This window comes from Cydia amplana, chromosome 8 (genome assembly GCF_948474715.1).
Source record: "Cydia amplana chromosome 8, ilCydAmpl1.1, whole genome shotgun sequence".
NCBI lineage: Eukaryota > Metazoa > Arthropoda > Insecta > Lepidoptera > Tortricidae > Cydia > Cydia amplana.
The window spans coordinates 14,468,600-14,494,442 of NC_086076.1; the positions used below are offsets into that span (position 1 = coordinate 14,468,600).

General features: G+C 37.0%; 1 protein-coding gene across 1 annotated transcript in view; it reads right to left on the bottom strand.

The window, feature by feature from the left end:
• LOC134650477 (uncharacterized) overlaps window positions 1-18,246 on the bottom strand; it is a 50,191-nt gene extending 31,945 nt beyond the window's left edge. The window contains exon 1 of the mRNA XM_063505430.1: window positions 18,072-18,246. Within this exon, the coding sequence (XP_063361500.1) occupies window positions 18,072-18,101 (30 nt within the window). The 5' untranslated portion in view covers window positions 18,102-18,246. The remainder of the gene's footprint in view (window positions 1-18,071) is intronic.
• Between the last annotated feature and the right edge of the window lie 7,597 nt (window positions 18,247-25,843).

The following is a 25,843-nucleotide window of genomic DNA, read 5'->3' on the forward strand; positions in this document are numbered from 1 at the left end:
TTTGATTATTTTTGCGCTACGACGCACGGTTTAGGAGATACAGCCCTATAAAGATGAAAACTGATGATGATGATGATGATTAACCAAAACATGTCTATGGTTCACTCATCTGTCAGAAATGACAATTAAAATTAGGTTGGCAACAATGTATTCCATACAATATTTTTTAAGTGGTGATTACACGAAGTATCGTAAAAGTGCCAAAAAGATACTGCGTGTATGCACAAATACTTTTTTGGGGAATAGACTAAAGACTTGTCTTGACAACTATAAGAGAGGGGTTTAAAGGTGTGTGCGACTCTTTAAATGACAAATAAAAGTACGGGAGTAGAAAAAGGTTAATAACTAATTATTATAATACATTGGTGACATACACTCCTTTCCTTGACACGATTTAATTAATAGGCACAGTGATAAATTGATGATGATGATGTCTGTTGGTTATTAAAAGGGAGAATATACTATATTGTTTTACGAGACTAGAGACTGATCTCCAGTAATCTAGTCACGGCAACGAAGGAATGAGTTTTCCTCGTGACGCTACGCCTGAGCATACTGCCGTATTCGAACTTCAAGATATTCACAAGAGACGACACGTACGAGATCCATTCTAGATACGTTATAGTTTAGAATTTCAACTAGTTCTCTTTTGCAGCGCAATTTGGGCAACCAATGTCACTTTTACGATAGATCGTGTAAGAGCTCCTCTACACGATGGGCCAGCGCCGGCCACTCCAAGGGACGCAGCCATGCGAGAATGAGATAGCAATATCACTTGCTCCCTCTAACGCATAAATGCGTCCCTTGGAGTGGCCGGCGCTGGCCCATCGTGTAGAGGAGCCATAAGATATCTATTAGATGTGAATTAGATCTCTAAGTAATATCTTGTGGAAATCGTTCAAGAGTAGGTAGGTATCTCCAGAATCGCGGAAATGTCAAATTTGACAGGTTAGATCTTAAACATATCATTATCGTATCTTGGCGATGTCTAAAATATATCTAAACAAATGATGTCTATTACAAAATCCGAATCAGGCCCATAGTCTCATCATATTATTTATATCACGCGAACCTATCACATATTCCGCATCTTTATGATATGCATACAAGACTAACAAGTCATGTATGCATAAATAAAGCGGATCTTGTGCATGTTCATGTCATTTATTAGGTATTTATTTCATTGGAAGACGTTTTAATGCTATATAAATTTACGTCTATATCTTATCACAGTTAATACCGATCGAAGTGTGTTTTTACGAACTTGTAATATAATTTGTAAGTAGTATCTAATAATCGTATAAAATGAGCATAGGTACATCTGGTATGGAAATGGATAACAAACTCTTAGTTTTCAATAATAAAAACTAACTCTGCTATCTGTCGATATTCAGTATGTCTATAACTATATTAGGTAGGTTATGATATTGCCAGCAACATTTACATATTTATTGCGTTGTAAGTCGCGATTTCACGTCTGCCGTATTATAATGTAACATCCAAGTTTATATCAATGTGTCAACAACTTTATACACCGTTAATTCGAAAAACTTCCAAAGCATATTTTAAGCATATTTTGGCATTTTTACAGATATGACACAAGATTCATAAGTCACAAAGGGAATGCGGGAGTAATATTGACAGTTTATGTTTATGTCGTTATTGTGTCAAGGTGGAGGTGACGCCATCGGGTTATGTCACACACTCTCCGAACTTCGAACGCTAATCTAGGCGCTAAGTACCTGGGCAAACTGACGAAGGTCGCGTGCATCCGCCTAGCGGCCGTCGCCTCTTCAGACTCGCTATACGATAGTGAAAGTGGCTAGGGAGCTCTTTGACCTTTGATATTGACCACTCATAATATCAATCGAGCGTTTATAGGTTACTACGACAAGTCAACAATGGGTATTAAGTACGTTACGTGAGGGCCGGTTGTCGTAGTTAAATCAACGCTTCATTATGCGCAGGCATTTTAACTGCCAATTAATGTAAAGTTGTATATCGTATTGCACTTGCGAAGGTCGTTGCTGGTTAGATAGTTGCGGTAATCGGAGATATTTTGTCATAAATCGTATGTAGAAAATATCATAGAAATTATTGCATAAACCATTATCCAAAATGTCTTGGTTAATGTCAACAGAAGTTAGTGAATTAATGAATTAACATATACCTACAATTAATATATTTTCAATTCTCGGGGTGTGTCTCTTTGGAGGTTAACGGCAGTATATTTTTATAAGCGGTCATCTTTGAGTTCTAAGTGTTATAACTTTTTGTCGCAACTATAAATCTAACAACGCTGTTCAAGTTTGCATACATCAAATCCAAATATTTAACATTGGTAATCGGATATCGTCCTTGTCAAGTCATTAAAATATAGTGGTTCATTAAAACTGCAATTAGAATTTCCAAATAAACAAACACCGAGTACAGTTGTCGTGGAAAACGTTCGGCGTTGCGAAAGGTGATCACGATAACGTCCGCCGATGGCAAACACTGGGTAACACGACTGTCCGACTCCCCTACATTGTGAACCTAATACAATTCGACCTAGTAATAGGTGAATGGGGCAAAGAAATCGAGCTTCGCCCGATGTCTCGCGTGAGAATAAGAACGATTGCCTCACGAACATAATTATTCAAATGGTATTTCCTCAGTCTTATGCATTTGCCTAATATTATATGAAGCTAATATGATGATATTGATGCTTAAAGAATTGGAAATCACGTAACATAAATACAAGTAGGTAACGTGAAAACTAAAATAGTATTCAACTTCAACGTTTTAGTTATGTATTGCAGTTCCTACAAAACTCACAGCATCGCAATATTTTCTTCTGAAAAAGAATCTTTGTTAGTTCAAGAAATGCACTGAATGACGCGCAGACCTGAACACCAACAGACTTATTTAATTTACTTAATATACAACTATAAATTCCACTATGAGGTCATGTTGACCTTGAGGGCAAAAAACTACAAACGGCAACTTATGTAAATGTACCTTCAACTCGTTAATCTTTCTTTTAAGCAAAACAAAAATCTTTCAATTTGTAAAAAGGCACCTAGCGAGCGCATAAGTTACGCAATAATTTTATAATATGTACAGTCGCCATCAGATATACATATCAAGCGGTCAAGGCGCTCACAAATATATGAACACGCCTCTGTTGTCAAGGCGTTAGAGTGCGTGTTCAGATATTGTGAACACCTCGGCCGCTCCGATATATCTGATGGCGACTGGACATATGAATAAACGTGACACAGGCACGTTCGCAAGATTTCAATGAATAGTTTATTGGAAATGCCGTAGCAGTCGCATCGGAGTATATTTACATCATCGTTAAGAGTGAAGATCACCGCAGGTCGCAGGCCGGTCGTTGGTGCCACGCGGCGCATCTTCAACCTTTAGGTAATCCAAACGAAAATGCTCATGATTGACATTAAACGTTCTAGCATTTGTGCTACAAGCAGCCATTCGGAAACCGGTATCACTCCCGTCGTCTAAAGAGCTATGACTCAGTGTGAACAACTTTATTTATAACATCCATCGGTTTGTCGATGTTAATGATAATTAACTGATTTCAATTACGCGAAAACAAGGTAGTAAGTATTGAGCGTCCGCCGGTATGTTTTTTATGAAGTCATTTACATAATCTAAGGGCGTTTCTTTTGTAACTCCTGAGGAGTCCTTCAAATCACTTTAAGTATTTGAAACCGTTTTTCATCATTAGTGCTCACATTTTATGACATAATCTAAATAGCCTAATAAATAACATTGTTGACAAAATTACCCAAGTTTAAAAACCCCGAAGAAATCATCTCTTCTTATCTCAGGTACTTTGAAAGTGTATCAATTTACCTACTTATAAACTTCGCAGCCAAACTTTATTGTTGAGAGAAACTTTTTTTACGTTACCCAGACCCGTTACGTTCGGGTGTAGGGCTCGAATCAAATTTATCAAATTCTTCGCTGACTCCGGCTCTTGGGCAGTTTGGGTAACGATTCTGCGTCTGGATCTCCTTTTTTTATACTACGTTGGTGGCAAACAAGCAGTCACCGTAGCCGATGGACGGCTGCAACTACAGAAGTGCTACATAGTACATACGCGTTGCCGACCCTTTAAAAACTTGTACACTTTAACTGAACTTTTTTTACCAAAATATCATTTAATTGCATACACCAGTTGTTCTTCGGTAGAATCATCAAAACATCATTACGAGACGGGAATAATCCGGGACCAATGATCCCAATCGTTTCCTCTCTGGGTTACAAACAACTTTTGTCCAAACGTTTTCGAAATATCTGCAAGCGGATGTCGGATTTAGTATGCAAGCAGTAGAGTAGGAGATAGAAAATGCTACTCGCGATGTTTCTGAAAATTTCTTTATTGTTGTTTGAAGGATATCTGAGTCGTAATAGGATACTAAAGCACACTTTATTGAGCTTTTTCCTAAAGTTGATCCCCGGGCGTTCCGAGTTAGGAATATTGCTCAAGGGAGTACTCAAACTTAGTCAACTGTGCTTGTAAGGACGATTTAAAAACACAAGTTCGGAACTTCGGGATTAAACAGATTTACAAATATTAACAAAGACGGATTAGCTGTCGCAATATTTGACCTTATGTCGTGTTCACGGCCAATCACGATGCACTACGAAAGTAAATAAAATCCTTACTAGACGTTACTACACATTACGGGATGTCGGTTATTGATGGTTAATGCTAAATCATAGCTAAATCAAAGCGAATGTTACATAAGTTATGTTGCCTTAGTGGTGTTTATTTAGTTATTAATTTATCTATTATAATATTATGTATATTAGAGTAGGTAGGTATATATATATATATATATATATATTTGTAAAATAAACCTCGTTGCTTGAATCTTAATATATTAAATTTGAGTTGTGATCGCGGCTTAAAAGCCCTGGCATAAATTGTAATTTTAGTGAAGAAAAGAATCTACGCCTGAAATACTGATTTATTTTATTTACACTTGATAAACTGGTCGTTTTTGACTTTGTATCTAATCTGAATTGTTCATCATGTTAAACTTACCTACTTGTATCAAAAAACGGAAGTCCAAACTTGCTAGTTAGGCTAAGTGTTTCCGCGTATGACGGAGTTCTGACCAGGGATATTGCGAATATCCGCGTCCGCATCCGCAACCGCGGAATTCCGCATTATTTTCAACCAGGGATGTTGCGAACAGCCGCATCCGCATCCGCAACCGCGGAACTTCCGCATTATTTTCAACATCCGCATCTGCATCCGCATCCGCATAAAATCGATGCGGAGCTTATGCGGATGCGGATGTCTAACAAGTCGGTACAGGAACGTCTTAGCGCTAGGTAATTTCGTCATTACCTATAACGAAAACGTCTAGCTAGATCCAGAAAAGTCGGTCAAGTTACTGTTTATTAAATATAAGTAATATAACGCACCTATATTCTTGCTCAAATACTAAACGTGTCGTTTTTTTAAATAAAAAATACTAAAAATGTAATATTTGACGTTTTCTAAGTACCTAATCTTGACATCCGCATCCGCATCCGCATCCGCGGATGTGAGCCTTTAAATATCCGCATCCGCATCCGCATCCGCGGATGTCAAAAAATCTGCATCCGCAACATCCCTGTTTTCAACATCCACATCTGCATCCGCATCCGCATAAAATCGATGCGGAGTTAAATGCGGATGCGGATGTGGAACAGGTCGGTACAGGAACGTCTTAGCATCGGCGTAAGTGCTAGACTGCTAGGTAATTTATTCATTAGCCAAAAAACCTATTAGAAATGAGCAGTCAAGCGTGAGTGGGACTTAATGTACGGAACCCTTGGAACGCGTGTCCGACTCGCACGTGGCCGGTTTTTTGCATTCGCAACATCCCTGTTCTGAACATACAACAGTATAATCATAGACAAAGTTTCTTTCAATTTATTTATAATGAAACCGAAATATTATTGGTTTCATAATTCTAAGAAATATATTGGTTACATTTTAAAAGAGGAAATCGGGAATAACAATATGCTGATTTGGGTTGTTTTATGGAATATTGGTCCGAGCGGCATCGGCATTTGTCAGATTTCTTAATACATTGCCCTCACGCTCAGTGCACTGAAAGAAATGTTTTTCTACTCGTCGACTGCAATGCTTGAATTAAGACTTCGTATACCAAAGTGAAATTGCATACTTTTTTCACTATGGGACCCCAACTCAACTATAATATTCATTTCGATACTGTTTAGGCAACTATAATATTCATTTCGATACAGTTTAGTCAACTATAATGAAATTGACCAATCGAAAGCGCGGAGCAAGTACCAGGGCCTCATGAGTTACGAGAAGGTGTCGTTGACCAACCGGCCGGGGGCGCGGGGCGCGGGGCCGGGTCGCGTACGAGTATGAAGGTATCGCGACTGCTCGCGCATCTTAGCTGTATACTTTTGATTTTTTTACCTACATATATGATTCTTCTACTAGTTTTAAGTATTTTTTTTTGTTGACTCGTAGAAAAAATATTGTATACAATAGTGATATAATCAAGCTTTTCAATCTCGTACCTTCCTTAGGCAACTCAGCAAGCTTCGTTGCCTAAACACGGTACTCGACTGAAAAGCTCTCCATTATATCACGATTGTATAAAATACTATTCCATAACAGTATCGAAATATTTTGTCACTACTTAACACAAGAAAATGGGACTTGCGAACTATTTACCTGTTACAAAATCGGTCGTAGGATATTGAATTACATTATTAAGTTCCGTTCCGTTATTTATGAGGGCCATTTTATTTAAAGTTTTCCCCTACACAATTTTTTTAAATTTGTGAATTTATATGTTATTGCTACTCAGAATCACGAGCTCTTTCTATCCTAATAGGACAAAAAAGGGTCCCAACGTTTTTTTCCCATTCCGTTACCATGTTTTCATAGACTTTGTATGGCGGTTTCGGAATGGAAAGATCGAAAAATTTATGGAAATCTTGGGACACTTTTTTTCTCCTATTAGGATCAAAAGAGTTCATGATTCTGAGTAGAAATAACATAAAAAATCCTAATTTTGAAAAATAATAAGTGTAGGGAACAACTATAAATAAATAATAATAATAATAAGGTTAGGTTTTTTATAATGTGTGTATATGTATTTTTATTGTTTTGTAAGTGTTTTTATATTTTACTTTTATATTCATATTATAAAGAACCTAACGTAAGACGAAAAATAAATAAAGTGAATAATAATAAATAAATATAAATATTATAGGACATTCTTACACAGATTGACTAAGTCCCACAGTAAGCTCAAGAAGGCTTATGTTGTGTTATAAATGGCCCATGAATTCGGCTAATTATTATACCCGTGTGAGAAAAAAAAAACGATTTATTCAAATGGTGGTTTACTATCTTTTCAAGTGACTGGTTAATCGCTGCCATGTAATTGAAAACTAGTGGTTGTTCGTAAGTAGACCGGTCCAAGTATGATTGACAAGACAATACGCAAAGCCTGAATGACATGAACCGATATCAATACGAATACGCCCAATATGTTTTGATGTCAACGTCCTTACAACCCTTAAAGTCAATAACCTTGCAGGTGTTATTCTTGCAGTACTGTTATTTAACATTGTTTTCGGTAAATTTAATTTTAAATTCTTGGCATACTTCCTTTGGATTTGGTATTCAACCTGCCCAATTTCTTGGTCCAATGTGCATTGCGAATCACTCTCCCACTTAGCAAAATATGAGACGCATAGGACAAAGAAATTGGAAATGGAATATGTACCACCCTTATGAATTGTTAAAGTGGCTACTTAAAGCATGATTGTAAAATATTAACTAGGTATTCGAAAGGTGTGATGATAGGAACATTTTAATAAAAAAAATTAAACTCTTATTGCACAAGTAAAGAGACTGTACAAATGGCGGTCTTAATACCAAAGGGCATTCTCTACCATTCAATTATCTACATTAGGATGAACAGACTCATTAAGTACGAAATAGGCACGACGTGTTATGTTATGGGTATAACAATGTGCTGCTAATAATGTTCAAATGACAATGACAAATACAAAGTAAATAATTACGCCATCTATATGCCTGTTAACCTTCCTTCCAACTAACACTATGCAGACTATGCGATGAAATCGCTGCTGCCTACCTAAATGAAGCAACATACATTTTATAACATTTACCACAGATCTAATATCTCTAACGTTGAAAGATAGTTGAAGTGTGCAAAAGAGAGGCCATTACGTAGGATATGGGCATTTTATGAGTGCGAAAGAGACAGGAAACAAATTAGAATAAGGATAAGAAAAAGAGTAACAAACCATTTATTGCAACACAAAAAGCATATAGGTTACAAAACATAAAAAAAAAATTGTGCGGCAAAAGGAACGGGCTCAGCATACGCTGCGCAGCGCTAATTTTCAGTCCGTCCGTTCGACATTGACATTTATGCGTGTTAGAATAGAATAGAATAGAATAGAATAGAATCTCATTTAATCAAGTAGGATTTTACAATCTCTTTTGCATCGTCAAATTACATTATAAATAAATTAAAAAATAAATAACAGCATAAAGGAAATTTTCCAAACAAAAAACAACCACAAAGATAACATCTCTAGTAATCATAATGTAGGTAATAATAGTTTATAAGTCTTGTTATTGGATAAGCCTTATCTCAAGTCGGTATTATTTATTATTAAAATGTACAAATTAGATAACATGTACATTTTTTAGATGTGTGTGTTTGTAAAATGTTGCCACAAATGTTCGTTTTTAACACTGACACATAAGTAAAAACTTTCTCTGATTTATATTATTTCTAGGCTCATAAAATACCGTTGCAATATACTTATGAAACATGCTGAAACCATAATTCACACTTGCTGAACATTACTTACAGCAAAACGTATAACATACAGCAGTTTGCCTTGTCGCGTTCCCCCGAACAGATACAAAAAATACAAAGCCGAGTTGGTTTCTGCTATATTCAAATACCTATATTACCGTAAAATGGGGTGAGTAGGGTCAAAACTTAAATTCAAACCTCGATAATATTTTATTTTTACATATGAAAACTGAATGGTGTATATAATAAGTGTTCCGGACGTTTGTATTTTAGTTTTTATTTTATTTTGGGTAGTTCCATTTCATAACTTTGACGATAGAGGAAAACCCACCTCACCCCGTAGTGCCTCGTATTTGAGGTGAGAGGGGTTTTCATACAAAGGTGATTTTGGAAGAATGTTGGATCGATTTTTTTTTATTATGCGTATTACTATAGCTCCATTTTAAATTGGAATACATTATTTTTGTAGCAGTACCCTTAAAATCCCTTGTCACCCCCCTCTCAAACCTCTCCCCATTCATAACCCACCTCTCCCCGCGAAACCTACTCACCCCGTTTTACGGTATATAATTATAAACATACTATTTTTGGGTTCAACACTTTAATCAAACTTAAGCTCGGGTTAAATTTTTCGTATTTTTTCTGTTGAATGAATTTCATTCACAAAGTGGGTATGCTCTTTTGCACCTGTGTGTATATAACATTTGCTCAACACGAAACGTAAAGTTTGATCGAAAGTACCTGGCCTGGGAATACTTATTTTGCTTTGAAATTAAATTGGTATTATATTTAATTTAACGTTTCTAAATACGACTTCTAAAAAGTCTATAAAGTAAATTAGTTCCACAATGAGTACTATAGTAAAAAGAAAAAAAGCTCTTAATATTAGAATATAATAGAATAGAAATCATTTATTGTTTACCGTGTACAATGTTATGCACATACAGTCACAACGGCAACCCATATCGGGTATACAATATTATATTTGCTAAGTAGTATTCTTTTGTATAATCTGCCATTTATACAATAACTAACTGTTTATTCTATATGTTGTACGGCTTTTACCTGTTCCTAAATGCTTTCCATTATACTTAAATAGCCTAGCAACTAGCGGCAAGAAGTGTCCCCTGAGTCACAGTCAACGTCACTAACTACGTAACCCCATTCATCTTTTGAGGGACCTCCTCAAAGCCGACAGCCACACAAATAGTTTGTGAATTAATTTTATAATGTTATTAATGCTTATAATATGTTAATCTGTTATTTATTGAGCACTTGAGAAGTGACGTGAGTTTTATATTTACTTTAATGTTAATGCATACGGAACTATTGGAATAGAGTAGGTAAAGGACCTCCCTGAAAATTAGGAAGCAATTTATACAACTGGGGGGCTACCGCGAAAACCGATATTCGCCAATTGCGGGGATCTTTCTCTTTTACTCCACAATTTATACAACTGGGGGGCTACCGCGAAAACCGATATTCGCAAATTGCGGGGATCTTTCTCTTTTACTCCAATCAAAGCGTAACTAGAGTGACAGAGACAGATGCCCGCAATTTACGAACTTTGATTTTCGCGGTTATAGGCCTGGTGTACAGGTGTAAACGTTAGTATTTGTCATGCTACTTCAGTCAACCTCAGTACTTTTTGTACCGAGACTGTCTGAAATAGCAAGACACGTAAGTTTCCGTGAAAATACGATGTAAAACAATTATCTATGCACTTCATATGTACATGTTAGAGTTGAGTACGAATCGAATTTGCGTAGGTACAATCAGAATAAGAGGTAGCATGCGTCAAAAATATAGACTATGCGTCAAAAATATATACTATTCTCTGAAAAAATAGATATATTAGGTATTTCATTTATGTCTCTACGATCTCTATTTGGAAAAGTGTTTGAGGATGGCTGATACTTTTGCGGCGTTGCTTTCATACGCTACTATTGACGCTGACTGTATCGAGGTTTAACTTTTGTTTGACTCTACCATATTAACAATGCATACAGTTTGTATGAACCAGCGGTTTTAGCCGGCAAGCCTTAACGGAACGCCTTTGTCAATCTTCGCGTCATGTTCCACTATCGAGCCATTTGTTATGTAAACCGAACAATAGCCCCAGTGTAACGTTTTCGTTAATGGAGTCCATGTCCAGGTCAGATTGGCCATTCTATGAAGCCACCGACATGCTTTTTTAACCTAAATGCTGAAACACCTGTAAACTGTTACGTTTTATCACATCGCTTGACGACAAGGTATTTTAAAATTCCATATATTTCACAGACAGAAAATAGAATATTACATTTCTAATAAATATCCAAGTTTCAGTTTGATATATATTTTATGAACCTCCAGGTCTTTTTAGTAGATAAACTGTGTGCGTATTATGCACTTCTATTTTATGTAAGTACTCGTGTCATGTATGACTGTATGTGTTCTGAATATAAAAAATTATTTGTTGTTGTTTTAGTTGATTTAAATACAGGTTAGAGGTATATGTTATTGTTAACCTAGTTAGTTTATAAATAAGGTAGATTAAATTGAAATATGGGCCCCTTATCAGGGAAAGGCCTCCTCCATCTTGTGCTATGAGTCTTTGACTTTGTGTATGTCGCCGGCCGATCGTAAGATCAGGCATATTGTAATGTTCCTGTGTAATGTTTTGACGATAGTGACATTAAACCAATATATAGGTAGGATAGGTTCGTTAGGTTGCTTTAGATGTCCGAAGGGCAAACTGCCCAGAAATAGGAGCCCCGCTTAGCGGGGCTCCGTCGACTCAGGGAACGGGTCAGAGATTTTCACGTTTCACGATATTCCTAGGAATTTCACGATATGCCTGATCTTACGATCGGCCGCCGACATGTATACAGTTGTTTTCTGCTATGTCTTTTAACCCTTACATGCATGAAATATCAATAGTAATTACTAGACCTATTGAGTAGGAAGGGCCACATATTTCCCGTGTATATACATTTAAAATTAACTAACAAATAATTTTATTGAGGCCTTTTTATGAGGTAACAGAAAACAAGTTCTTTAAGTGGCATACGGGCTTATTGAAAGATAAACATCTCGTAAAAAGTAAATTAAAAAGCTTACTTGTACCCGGGAAGCAGACCAGGCCATAAAAGGGGGGCACTTATAAAAACAACCTTCCGATTTAGTGCATAATGTTGATGTCATTGTATGAAGAGGTGGTTACTGCGACAATGGAGGGCGTTCAACTTCGGTCGGGTATCACGGTAGGATATTATTATATCAGTTCAAGAAACTAGATAATACCATGATTGATGATGGTCAAAATGTTGTGCCTAGTTAGCATAAAGAAATGGCAAGAAATAATGAACGGTAGCGATCCCGATACAATTTGATCAATCAAGAGGCTTAGTTATAAATCATTTGAAATGTTCCGAGAGGCGGAGATAATATCGACGACTTTATAATGGATGTACCTACCTAGTTAATTTGTAATTGTGCATTTTTATTATTATATTCAAGTGAATAGTAGTTAAAAGAACTATGAATAGTACTGATGTCATATAATGCTATATTACTGTTAATTCTTTGAATGTGAATGTTATGTAGAAACCAGTTATACACTCAATGTCTGTCGTTACTTAATTAACTATAAGTATTTAAAGATCATAAGTATTTGCATAAGTACCTATTTGCTCGAATATGCTGAAAATATAGGAAATGTGATTTCATCAAACATCCAGTAATATGATGATAAATATTGTAGTAGGTAATAAGGCTTATAATAAGAGAGATAATGTGTGCGATATGTGAAATAAAACATGCCTTCTTAAAGACGATACTATTAGTAATAAAATATATGTAGATGCCAAAGTTGCTGAGAGAGAGAAAGAGGCTGATAAAGTCTCTCCGATAAATTCAAAAACGCAGTGACCCTTTTTAGGGTTCCGTAGCCAAATGGCAAAAAACGGACTCTTATGGATTCGTCATGTCTGTCTGTCTGTCCGTGTATGTCACAGCCACTTTTTTCCGAAACTATAAGAACTATACTGTTGAAACTTGGTAAGTAGATGTATTCTGTGAATCGCATTAAGATTTTCACACAAAAATAGAAAAAAAAACAATAAATTTTGGGGGTTCCCCACACTTAGAACTGAAACTCAAAATCTATGGACAGGTCTTCAAAAATGATATTGAGGTTTCTAATATCATTTTTTCTAAACTGAATAGTTAGCGCGAGAGACTTCCAAAGTGGAAAAATGTGTCCCCCCCCCCTGTAACTTCTAAAATAAGAGAATGATAAAACTAAAAAAAATATATGATGTACATGCTACTATGATGTACTATGCAAACTTCCACCGAAAATTGGTTTGAACGAGATCTAGTAAGTAGTTTTTTTAATACGTCATAAATCCCCTAAATACGGAACCCTTCGTGGGCGAGATTTGCCACGTTTTTTTTTCCTATTTTTTACCTAGCTGGTATAACTTCGATTTGATCGTTTTGTGTTTCGGAGTTTGACTGTCTAAGTTCGGCAATGCCTTGATATTACCTAATCATAGGCAGACACGTGTAGTTAGGACTCTGACCAAAACTACTGGTCAAACCTGAGTCTGGATCAGACAAACCTAGAAGTGCCAGTGCATCAGGATTAGGTAGATTACACAGTATATCTACTAGAAAGGTCAACTGAGGTAAATGCGTCACTTGAAGTAAATGCGTCTTTTAAAGATTTTTTTCTAAACGCAACATATTATAATTATTATAGCCGTCTGCATTAAAAGTTCAGTGACCAAACTTCAAACAGAGAGGGTTGCAATAATTCTAAAATGTTCCGTTTAAAAGAAATCTATAAAAGACGCATTTACCTCAAGTAACGCATTTACCTAGGTTGACCTTACCAGGCGTGGCTCACTCCGCGATTTCGTCGCTTTGCAACAGGTAGCTAAAAGTACATCCGTTCCGCCCCAATTTTGGGGAAAGCCATAAGCCGCGCGTGGCGCTGTCGCCACCTAGCGGCCATATCTGTGCTGGTCGTAACAGACGCGTTTTGTTAGAGAGTGAGTCTTCTGTACTTAGTACTATTATTTATTCTGTGACCTTACTGACTTATACAAGATATACTAAAGTTTAAACTGTAACGATCCCGTATTTCCCTCCATCGCTTATTGATATGCAGGGGAGGAGGCTTGCTTCCGTAAATATTTCAGTCTACACAGGCGAAGAAAATCATATTCAATAAGATTTCCGTTTCGCCATTGGGTAACTGGAAGTCCGTCGAAATTTCCTCTTGATTATTATTTACTCTTTGTTGTTATTTTGTCGCGACGCATAATTAGAGAAAAAACAATTTTGAAAGGTTAACTTTCAGTATTTTTACTCAAAGGCAGCCTTTGTTGTCCTTTCCGGCGCCTAAATCAGTCAAATTAAAATGCCAGAAATAAAATAAATGTTTGCCGCTTTGCCCTTTTCATGATTACTATAAAAAAATGGTTGCTTGTTATACAGGCTTAAAATATGGCTACCGTATAAGAAAGAAAAAAAACAACACATTATAGGCATATGGTAGGCAATAGATCTTTTAAATGCCACCCCAAGAGGAAAAAACCCGATATAGGCGATTTGCGTTCCTATGGGTAACATAAATTAGTTTTTTTTCAGTCTTTCTTTGAGCTATTGGTTGATAATTTAATCATGATTTTATAAAATTTGCATCAAACAGAATTTAAACCGGAACAATATAAATTTGTTGATTATAGTCGCGGAAGAGGCGTATTGCGGTGGTGTCTTAAGTATCCATGACTATAATTTATCATTTCGCCGACCTATGTCTATCTGTGGCTTGTTTTAGTCTTAAATAACCTTGCCGGTCGCCTAAAAATAAACTTGCTTCAAATAACGAGACCCTAAGTCAACCAATGTCTGTTTCAGTTTCAGACTGAAAGCCCTGTCGCGGCCCGTATTTTTGCGTTGACACTAATTGCTAGTGTCGACAATGCCTGCAATGTGACTTAGTGAAATGAAATAAGACGACAAAATTAGACTGTCAATCATGATGGAATATTGTATCCTACCGACCGATAAAATACTTAGGTAATTAATATTTGTAATTTTACTACGTTAAGCTAAATTTGGTGAACTATGATTTTCTTACTATATTACGAACCTTTTAAAAAATCATAAAATATAATTGCTAATATTGCTTTAATTTGCTAATTGTTTGGACTACAGAATAATAAATGTCAGTCAGTGTTGTCAAGTGAAATTTGCTAAACAGAAGAAACATCATTCATTTGAATGAAATTTTTGAGGATGAATCCGTATCTTACCTACAAATAGACAAAAATTAAACTCAAAGTGACTTAAATTAAGTACGAGTGACATACACCGATAATAAAAAATGGACAATCATTTTCCAATTGAGTGCTAGATTTTAACAGGATAGTAGGCGCGAAATTAAAAACTAGCAGCAAAACGATATCACAGAATGAATTGTTTGTCTTTTCTGTTTTAATATGACATTTAGGTCGGTAACTATGTTGTACAGTCTTATGACTGTACATGCGTTTCGGAATCTAATTAGTTGCGCGTACATGTCGTACATGCTAGATGTGATTATAATCCGTATTATAGTCGCACGTACTTCACGTCTTGTCGAACAGCAACTCTAACAGCGAAAACAAGATAATCAACGATATAAAACTACTATAGAGGCAGGAGAGCAATAGACGCATCATAGACTCCTGAGAACGAGGGTCAACATAATCATTAACGGTGTACTTTACTTGTAATATATTCACATTCTTAACGCAACTGCTGTTTACCGTGCTGCTCACCACCAGATCACCTACAGCTAATAATGTACCGGCTAACTGGCTGCTACATTAAATGGTCCTTCGAGCCGGATTAAATGGTCCTTCGATAAATTGGATCGTAAATCTAACTTCCTACAAAATATCCACCGCCGCTTTTGATGACGCAGCAGAAGCGGAAATCGATCGGAAGCTAACCCTGCAGCATAAGTAGGAGCAAGCCCTGCCATCAACTATCTCCAGCCATGATATGCATCAATATGCTATTAGCTACCTGCTGTTAGAAATAGCTATAGTCTCCGTCGCCGTGAGGGCTGGGAAGCGACGTTTCCCGAAGCTATGTGCGAAACGTACGTCACGGAGTCAATGCTCGCTCAAGTCAATAAGCGACGTCAGGAGGACATAGAAATGCAGCCGACTCCGGCAGCAAGGAATCTGCAACGTGGGAAGGAGCCACAGTCGTCAGCCGGCGAGAGGAACAGCGGCATCGGGACGACGCCGCAGCTGACGACATTGCCTTCGAATTTGATCGGTAACTTAATTTTACTTTTAACTTAACTTACTTTGTAATGACTCTCTTTCTCAGTTAACAATCTTATCTTCGTTAGGGGTTGCCAATATGTACAGTCTTATCACTGTACATGCGTTTCGGAATCTAATTAGTTGCGCGTACATGTCGTACATGCTAGACGTGATTATAATCCGTATTAGAGTCGCACGTACTTCACGTCTTGTCGAACAGCAACTCTAACGGCGAAAACAAGATAATCAACGATATAAAACTACTATAGAGGCAGGAGAGCGATAGACGCATCATAGACTCCTGAGAACGAGGGTCAACATAATCATTAATGGTGTACTTTACTTGTAATATATTCACATTCTTAACGCAACTGCTGTTTACCGTGCTGCTCACCACCAGATCACCTACAGCTAATAACGTACCGGCTGACTGGCTGCTACATATGTATTGAATAAACAAGATACATAGTTATTGCTTTTGACATATTTGCGATATTTTTTTACGTAAAGCGATTGTTTTAAGAAAATTTATGAACCTGATTGACCTGGTTATTTGAATATCATTCCTGAGAAAAAAAAACTCAACTTTTCTCGCACGCCTAAAATCATGATCATTAACTTCTCTTCTCTTAACAGTTCTTCTCTTGTCGGTGGAGCATCTTCCAGCATTCCCTATCTTGCGCCAGCTCTTTGACTTTCTGATACGACACGACCCCCACATTTTCTTTCACTTGGTCTAGAAAGCTGCGTCTGCTAAAAACCCCCCAAAATGCCTAAAATGCAATTGGGTAAACTTTACATACAAGCAGTATTAGACGCCGAATTGTCTCGGTTAAACAGATTAATAATTCTGAGCATACATAAGTAATCCTCTTTGTCATAATAAAGACAAGTTTTCATCTCGCACGTAGCCTGGGTTGACGTGCGATAAGCCACTGATACTTACTGATTACCCAACCCTCGTTACCGCCCTTTTCTACCCTTTAACATACATTCACGCAAATGAAGTGTTAGGTAATTTACGGAATTTACGGACAATAAGTCTTTGACAAACTCCTTTGAGTTTGGTCTACACGTGAACTTATAAGGGTGAATCAACTTTTTCTTGTCACTCGTTGCCATGTTTACGTTCTCCTGGGTCACTCTTTAAAACCAGATTTTTAGGCATTTAAATTCACCAAACACGCTTTTTTGTGATACTTATAAACCCTTTCCATTGAGGGTCGTTACCAAGCGTGTCAGAAGAATGTGGTGTACAATGTCTTCTAAATAACTATGCTACTATTTGTCTCTTGGCTGACCGGACAGAATAACAACAAGAAATAGTTGATCCACCCATAAGTACAAAGTTGTCTGAGTTGAAAGTTAAAGATCGATCAAAATGCTGTCGCTAAATGTCTATGACAATGTTGATAGCTCAGCACAAATTTCGCTCCTTCAAATCAACATTTATTTTATAGTCCTGATGCTGTATTATTGTAATTTATTATTATTCCATTAAAAAGTTTTATCTTGTACAAAGTTATTGAGCTAAAACGATAGGGCTCTTTCTGTAAAATTTAATTATGTACCTATTTATAAATGAACTGTGCTGAAAAGTTTTGCAGTACTTACGAGTAACACTGAATTTTCTCATAAATCTTGATTCAAATTCTCTTTAATATAATTATTCAATTTAACTTCTAAGAAAGTTTGAAAAAGAATTCATCTCTCCTTAAAATGTTCAGAAACTTTGTTATTATATGCTTCGAGCATAAGAATAATATTCATTTTATATTATTATTGTTTTTTTATTATATAGTTTATACGTATGAAACTTTAGGCCTATTTTTAGTCATTTTTGTAAGACTTATTTGTAAAAGGCTGTTTGTTTTCTAAATAAAAAAAATATTAATTGAAAACTTACCAATAAATAAATGATCGGTCCCGGCCCCATGGCCTGGGTTCGGCCCTTTAGGCCTCAGCAATCCCGGCGAGTCCCGCACCACAATACAAAGCCTCCACGCGCCGGCTTAGCACGACTAATTCGCTCAGGACCCGCTCTCAAGCAGCCGGCTTTTCAAACTAAATTGTGCAAACTCGAAGATGCGCCTCTTATATTACCTCTTACGTTAACGTCGAATACCGCAACGTATTTGGCATATAGGTGTGTTCGCGTGTAGGTGTTTTCGGCGGCAAAGCCTCTGCGCCGCGTGTGAGTGTCGTGACAATGACACGAGCCGCATTAGTGTGCGTGAGTCCGAATCCTTAATACGTAAATCCTATATCAGCACAATTAACATCCGATTTAGTTTTTACATTTTAAAGTCCATTAAAGGGTAGTGAAATACTGCTGACACCCCGATTTAAGAGGACGTTTGAGACGAGATATGAGAATTAACTGCTTGATCCCAGTTATTGTAGGATCTTTTTTCAATCCGGAAGCACGTACTTCACATTCTTATTATGTGGTATGTACCTATAGGTACGTGATACGATTACGAATATTGGTCCTTTAATTGTTACATATTGTATAGTGATTCGGTTAAATTGTGTTTTTTGAAAAACAAATTATAGCCAGCCTTTTATGGAATGCAGTATGATACCTTTAGGTATATAGGACATATTTCATACTAAAAGGGGGGGTTGCGGCAGGGGGAGGGGTTGGGACGCTAGTGTGCGTAAAACACCATACCTAAAGGTATCATACTACATTAATAAAAGGCTGGCTATAATTTGTTTGTCTTCCCCATACATTAGAACACAACTTAACCGAATCATAGTCTTTATTAACGAACTAACTTGCAAGTAAGTATAGTCTTGCAAGTTACTACATACATACTTATAGCTAGTTTTACTGGAAGTGGAGAGATGCAAATATCCTTTTACTAACCGCAGCTTGCGGTTTATGTGCGTTAATTTTTAAACCGAAGTTACATGCCCAGCTGCGAACCAATTCTAGATTATTGTTTATTTGACCGACTAGGAAAGGGACATAATCAATGTCGGCCGCTGCATATATCTACCTATAGGTCGTCTGCAGAGACATGGTAAGTGTGGGACTCTATGATACCATTAAGAGTAGAGAAGAAAACACTCGTCCCTGTAGAATGCCAACGAAGATTTCGCACCAATCGGAAATCTTATTATCGACTGATTATCAAGCATATAGAGCGCCTACCAAACAGGTAATTGCGGAACCAAAACAGGATGTTATGTCAAAAAAAAGCAAGTAAAATATCAAAGTCCACCCAATAACTATAGCTTAGAATCCATTCATAATAAACTGTAAAATTTAACTTCTAGCTAGCGGCCTACCATACAAGAAAAAATTGTAGGCAAATTTGAAACAATGGTACCTATTACAAATTATAGATGATTTTGTATGGTTTTAAAATCAAAATAAAGAAAACAAAAGCAACTTTGTGTCTACTTAATAATGATATAAATTTTGGAGGTACCTAATTTGTGCTAGTATTAGGACCAGGGGCGTATTTACCCTAGGGCCAAGGGGGCCATGGCCCGGGGCGGCAGGCCGCGGGGGGGGCGGCGAAGCCGTTCCCTCGCGGCTTTTTCTGGGCGCCTTTTATAATCAAACTTAGCTATATTTTTTATTATATTTTAATTGACATTTAAATTAATAATTAATAAACAAACGAACGCTTCAAACCCCACTAATTGCTTAAAATATCTACCAACAAGTACCTATATTAAGCAACATTTTCGTTCAATAAGTATTAGTACTCCGGTCAAGATAAAAGAAAAGTGCTAATATGCGACATACGTGCCTTGCGCGGTACATTCGTTAGACTTCGTTGGCACCTCGGCAGCTGAAAGTTGCGTAGAAGCTACCAAGTTTTTCGGGTTGCTGCAGAATCTGTACGTTTATTTTACAGCGTCAACAGACCGCGCAAAAATTCTACAAGGTTTTTTGACCACGCCCGAAAACGTAACTTTAAAGAGCTTATCACAGACGAGATGGTCAGCAAGGGACGATGCTTGTTCCAGTCTTAACAAAGACTGGAATCAATTGCTAGCGCCAACCCTTGAAGCCATAAAGGGTGACTCTGGCAACCAAACCGTGTTAATGAAAAATGAAGCTATAGGGTTGATTAAAGAGCTAAATTCCCTGGAAACGGCCATCTTGTCAGAATTTTGGGGAGCTATTTTGAAGCAATTTAACATAGCTTCAAAAGTTCTGCAAGGGGTTGACTCAGACCTGGAGGTTGTTTCTAACCTTTATGACTCCTTAATTAAATTTATTCAACCGAAGACTACAAGCACAACCAAAAAAGAGTTATCAAGAGGAAAAAACATGATGATTGATGACGAGAGTCGCGAAGGAGAAGTGTTACTACAGGGATGTGACCACTTTCGAGTCAATACCTTTTTCCCAATTTGTGATCAGTTGTTAGCCGAGTTGAGGAAGCGCAAAACGTCATACGACGTATAGTGACGGCCAATTTTGTCTTCTTAGGTAAATTAGACACGATATCTGAGGCAGAAGTTAGAAGGAGTGCCGTAAACCTTCAAACAGTATCCCCGTTAGATCTCGCGGTAGACGAATGTGTTTTATTAAAACACTTTTTGGCCGCCTACGAAAATAAAATGAGCTTAAGGCAACTAAGCTTACTCATAAAAAATAAGGGCCTTAAATAAGCATTCCCATATGTAGAAATTGCATTGCGTATTTTTCTTTGCACCGCAGTTACTAATTGCAGTGCAGAACGATCATTTTCTGCACTCAAAAGAATAAAAAATTATCTACGTTCCACTATCAGCGAAGAGCGCCTGAATTTAGAAGCTGAGCTGACAAACGTTTTAAATTACGACAGCGTCATTGATGATTTTGTCAACCAATTTGTACATAGGAAAACAATATATGTAAATGCCTATGTGAGTAAATGGTAAATGTTTAGTTTTTAGGGTTCCGTAGCAAAATGGCAAAAAACGGAACCCTTATGGATTCGTCATGTCTGTCTGTCTGTCTGTCTGTCTGTCCGTCTGTCTGTCCGTCCGTATGTCACAGCCTCACAGCCACTTTTTTCCGAAACGATAAGAACTGTTAACTGTTGAAACTTGGTAAGTAGATGTATTCTGTGAACCGCATTAACCTTCTGAACGCCACAGACGGCAATTGACGTCAACGCAAAATCGTGACAACGACGCCAAAGACGGCATTTGCCGTCGATCGTTTTTTGATGAAAATCTACTGAAAAACACCCCACTTTTAGGTTGGCATTATTTATTCACAAAACTAAATTTTACCCCCGTGGCGTCAGTGGCACGGCAAATGGAGGCGCCGTTTGGCGTTCAAAAGGTTAAGATTTTCACACAAAAATAGAAAAAAAATTATTGGGCGTTCCCCATACTTAGAACTGAAACTGAAAAATTTTTTTTTCATCAATCGTATGGGACGTATGGATAGGTCTTCTAAAATGATATTGAGGTTTCTAATATCATTTAGTCATTTAGTCATTTATTCAATATTGCATTCTCATGTACATAATAAGGTGTTACAATTTAAGAGGCCAGTTCATGACACCCTGTAAGGGCACACAATAGTAGGTACTTATATTTACAGTTATATAGGACTTTATACGATTCTATCAGGTTATATAACATAATCATTTAAAGTTACCAATTATTTAATAAAATAGCATCTACATAGTCACATAAATTAATTCAGGATTATAATGTCAATAAATAAATTGGAATATTAAATAGTTAATGGAATTATTTTGTCAAAATATAGTATAGTTTATTTTCCGGACGTCTTTTCTAATCGTATAGTTAATAGTAGATTTATTGTTGGTACTAGTAGGTCAAGCTATAATTGAAAAAAAAAAAATATATAAAATCCTAAATTAATTCAATGTCATACTTATTATCTAGCGTATTATCTTCGAGAAACGATTTGACTGTGTAATAACAATTTTCTATTAACAGGGTTTTTAGTCTAGTGTTAAACATTTTGTCATCTGGTTCGGCTTTGATAGCATTAGGGATATTATTAAAAATTTGTATACATTTGTACTGCGGTCCTTTTTTATACATAGCTAAGGTAGATCTTGGCACTAACAGCTTATTTCTATATTGGCTTCTAGTTTTATACGTATCGATTTTCGGTGGGAATAGTTCTGTATGTTGTCTGACAAAAAGTGCAGCCTCCATTATGTATATTGAGGGTAGTGTCAACAGCTTATATTTGATAAAAAGAGGCCTGCAGCTGTTAGGAATGTGTACATTCGCTAAGATTCGTATACACTTTTTCTGTAAAATGAATATTTCTTTGGCGTCTGTGCTATCACCCCAGAGAAGTACGCCATATCGGAGGCCAGAATAAATATATGCAAAATATACCGATAAAGCCGACTCAAAATCCGTGTTTGCTTTTAGTATGCCAAGAGCGTAAATAAATCTGACTATTTTTGTTTTAAGACCTTGGACGTGCGCTTTCCAGTTTAGCCCTGAATCTATAGTTATACCCAATAGTTTGAAATCATTAACCTCTTCTATTGTATTGTTATTTATTTGTAGTTCTAGTTCTAATGGTCTTTTCTGTGTCGGTTTAAATTGAATGATTTTTGTTTTCTGTAGGTTTATGTCTAAATTATGCTCGGCAAGCCATTTTTTGACAGTGTGTAAGAGGGTCGAAAGTTTTAGGTTGGCTTCGGTACTGTCCGTAGCGTTAAATAGCAAAGAGACGTCGTCTGCAAACATGACACATTTTGTACTTTTATCTAAAACTTTAGGCAGATCGTTGATGTACGCTAAGAATAGGGTGCAGGCTAAAATACTGCCTTGAGGGAGGGAGCAAGTGGTCTGACGTAGTTGAGAGTTTGCGCTCGTAATATCACGGCTCTGATGGTCGTAATAATCTATTTGGACGTATTGTTTCCGATTCTGTAAGTATGATTGAAACCATTTGTGGGCCATGCCGCGTACTCCCAGGCCGTAGAGTTTAGCTAGTAAGATCTCATGGGATACTTTGTCGTATGCCTTAGTCATGTCTAAGAGTAGCCCTATACTATATTGTTTTATATTTAAGTTCTCTAAAATATGTGTTATATATTTGTATACTGCTAAAGCTGTTGAATGGCATTTTCGAAATCCGTGTTGATTTGGGTCTAAGATATTATATTTTTCGAGAAAGTTATACAATCGATTTGCCATAGTTTTTTCAAAAATTTTTGACACAGATGGTAGCAGAGCAATAGGTCGGTATTGATTAGGATTATTTGCAGTACCGCCTGGTTTTAAGATTGGTTTAATTTTAGCTATTTTGAGTAGTTCTGGGAAAGCGCCTTCGTTAAACGATTGGTTTATCATTTTTTTCTAAACTGAATAGTTTGCGCGAGAGACACTTCCAAAGTGGTAAAATGTGTCTCCCCCCCTGTAACTTCTAAAATAAGAGAATGATAAAACTAAAAAAAATATATGGTGTACCTTATATACCATGCAAACTTCCACCGAAAATTGGTTTGAACGAGTTCTAGTAAGTAGTTTTTTTTTAATACGTCATAAATGACATAAATCCCCTAAATACGGAACTCTTCATGGGCGAGTCCGACTCGCACTTGGCCGCTTTTTTTTTTTCACACCCCAAAGGTACTTGTTGCAGGTTTTTTTTCTTAAATAAAATACTTTATCGTCACTGAAAAAAAAGGAGTGTATAGGTTTTTAAAAAAAGGTCGGCAACGCGCATGTAACACCTCTGGAGTTGCAGGCGTCCATAGGCTACGGTGACTGCTTACCATCAGGCGGCCCGTATGCTTGTTAACGGATGAAGGGGGGCGGCAAATCAAAATGGCCCGGGGCGCCAAATTTGTAAATACGCCTCTGATTAGGACCCTGGGACGAGTTGAAATAAGGTGTGTATCAGGATGGCGGGTGTACATCAACAAATGGAGCTGCGGTATACGTCAGGAGTTAGTGCTAGCAATGTGCCAAATGTGCGCCAAAATTGGAGCAATGTGCTCTTTAAACTCCAGAGATATTTAAGAAATAGATGACGCCCGCCATCCTGACGTCAGGTTGGCGGGTGCATTTCCAGATCCAGCTCACGGCTGCCTACTCAGGGGTGAAAGTACTGCCTAAGGTTAGTGCTCGCAATGTGCTTCCACATGTATGAAGCACAATCAAATCCAGAGAGCGGTTAAAGAGAAATATGGAATTGAATAAATATATATATAGACGCCTGCTCATTTTAAATAGCAATATTACATCTTCATTGCAGGCAGTTCATCAGGCGCACACAAAACATGCAGGCGCTTTACACAAAAAGTCTTTTATTTTATTTTTTAAATAGACGTGTTACTTACGTATTGAACTTGTGAGAAACACGCAAAAAACTCGTTTAGGTACCGTAAAAACGAACACTCGGTAAAATATTTATATTACTCTACGACCAACTATTACACACATTAAGTGTTACTCTTGCTTGAAACTACAACATTTTCTACAAATGTGTCTACGTTAACCCATTCAAAGCCAGCGACTCTGCGTATTTGGGTATAAGTCGAGTGTGCTCAGAGCATAAAAAGGTCAATAGCGCTGGCGGTACACCGCGAAAATCAGTAAAATCCTGCAAATGGTGTTAAAGGTATGAAAATCGGTACGATTGATCTTTAGGACATTTGAAACAATTTGACCCGAAGCACCAACAAATAAAAAAAAAACGAGAGGAGTTATGACGTCATCTTTTTTTGTACGGAATTTAAAAAAAATTTGTTCAGAAACCTTTCGCGTGTGGTATTAACCCTAAACTTGGCAGGATTTTTTTTGCTCGAATTTAGTGTTTTTATCCTAAAAAAAGGGATATTAAGGGTTTACCAACCCTTAAAGGGTACAAAAATAATAAAAAAAATCTTAGTCTTTTAGTTTCTTATTTATACCTACAACGTATCTTTACATGCACTCTGCCAAGTATGCACAAATTAACATTTAATTAGGTATGTATCCTAGGAGAGACACTGCCAGGTAAGGTGAGTTATGTATCTTTAAAGATTCATTGCCAGGTTGAGGTTGCAGAATATTTACTGTCCTACTAAGAAATTATTAGGATTTTAGGACAAATTACGATATTCTATTTATTAAAACTATTTAACTATATTACTCAAGTGCCACAGATATTACAAATAAGGCTACATCAACAAAATAGAGCTCGCAATCTGGTTGCTCTTGTTCCTCACCCCGGGGTCAGATGTCAGATCAGAAACAGACAGCAGCAGTTGCCTTCATCTTTACCATCTTCTCTAGAGAACCTAGACTTGTTATCAGACAGCGATCATGAAACAACAGATAGCGACCCGAGCCCAGCGACCACTGCTATCTATGACCAGCATGCCACCATCACCATCGCCAAATCAGGTAACATTGCTAGTACATCTTCAGAGTGAGTCTTCTACTACAAGACAAACAGTAAGCCTGTCTGAACAAGCAAATGCGAATGCCACAACACCATCCCATAATCCTATACTATCGCCATTTTCAGGTTTATCATTCAGCTTCAGTGCTCCTTCCCCTGCAACAGCTACTTTTTATTTGGCTTATTTTTTACATATTTTCTGTGACTACTGGCCTTTCGAAAACTTCTGCTCAATTTTGACTGGCGCAATTCCGGTAAATCGCTACATTTCCAATACAGTGTGAGAGGTTTTGATTGGACTGGCTTCTTTTTAGTCACAATTATAGTTT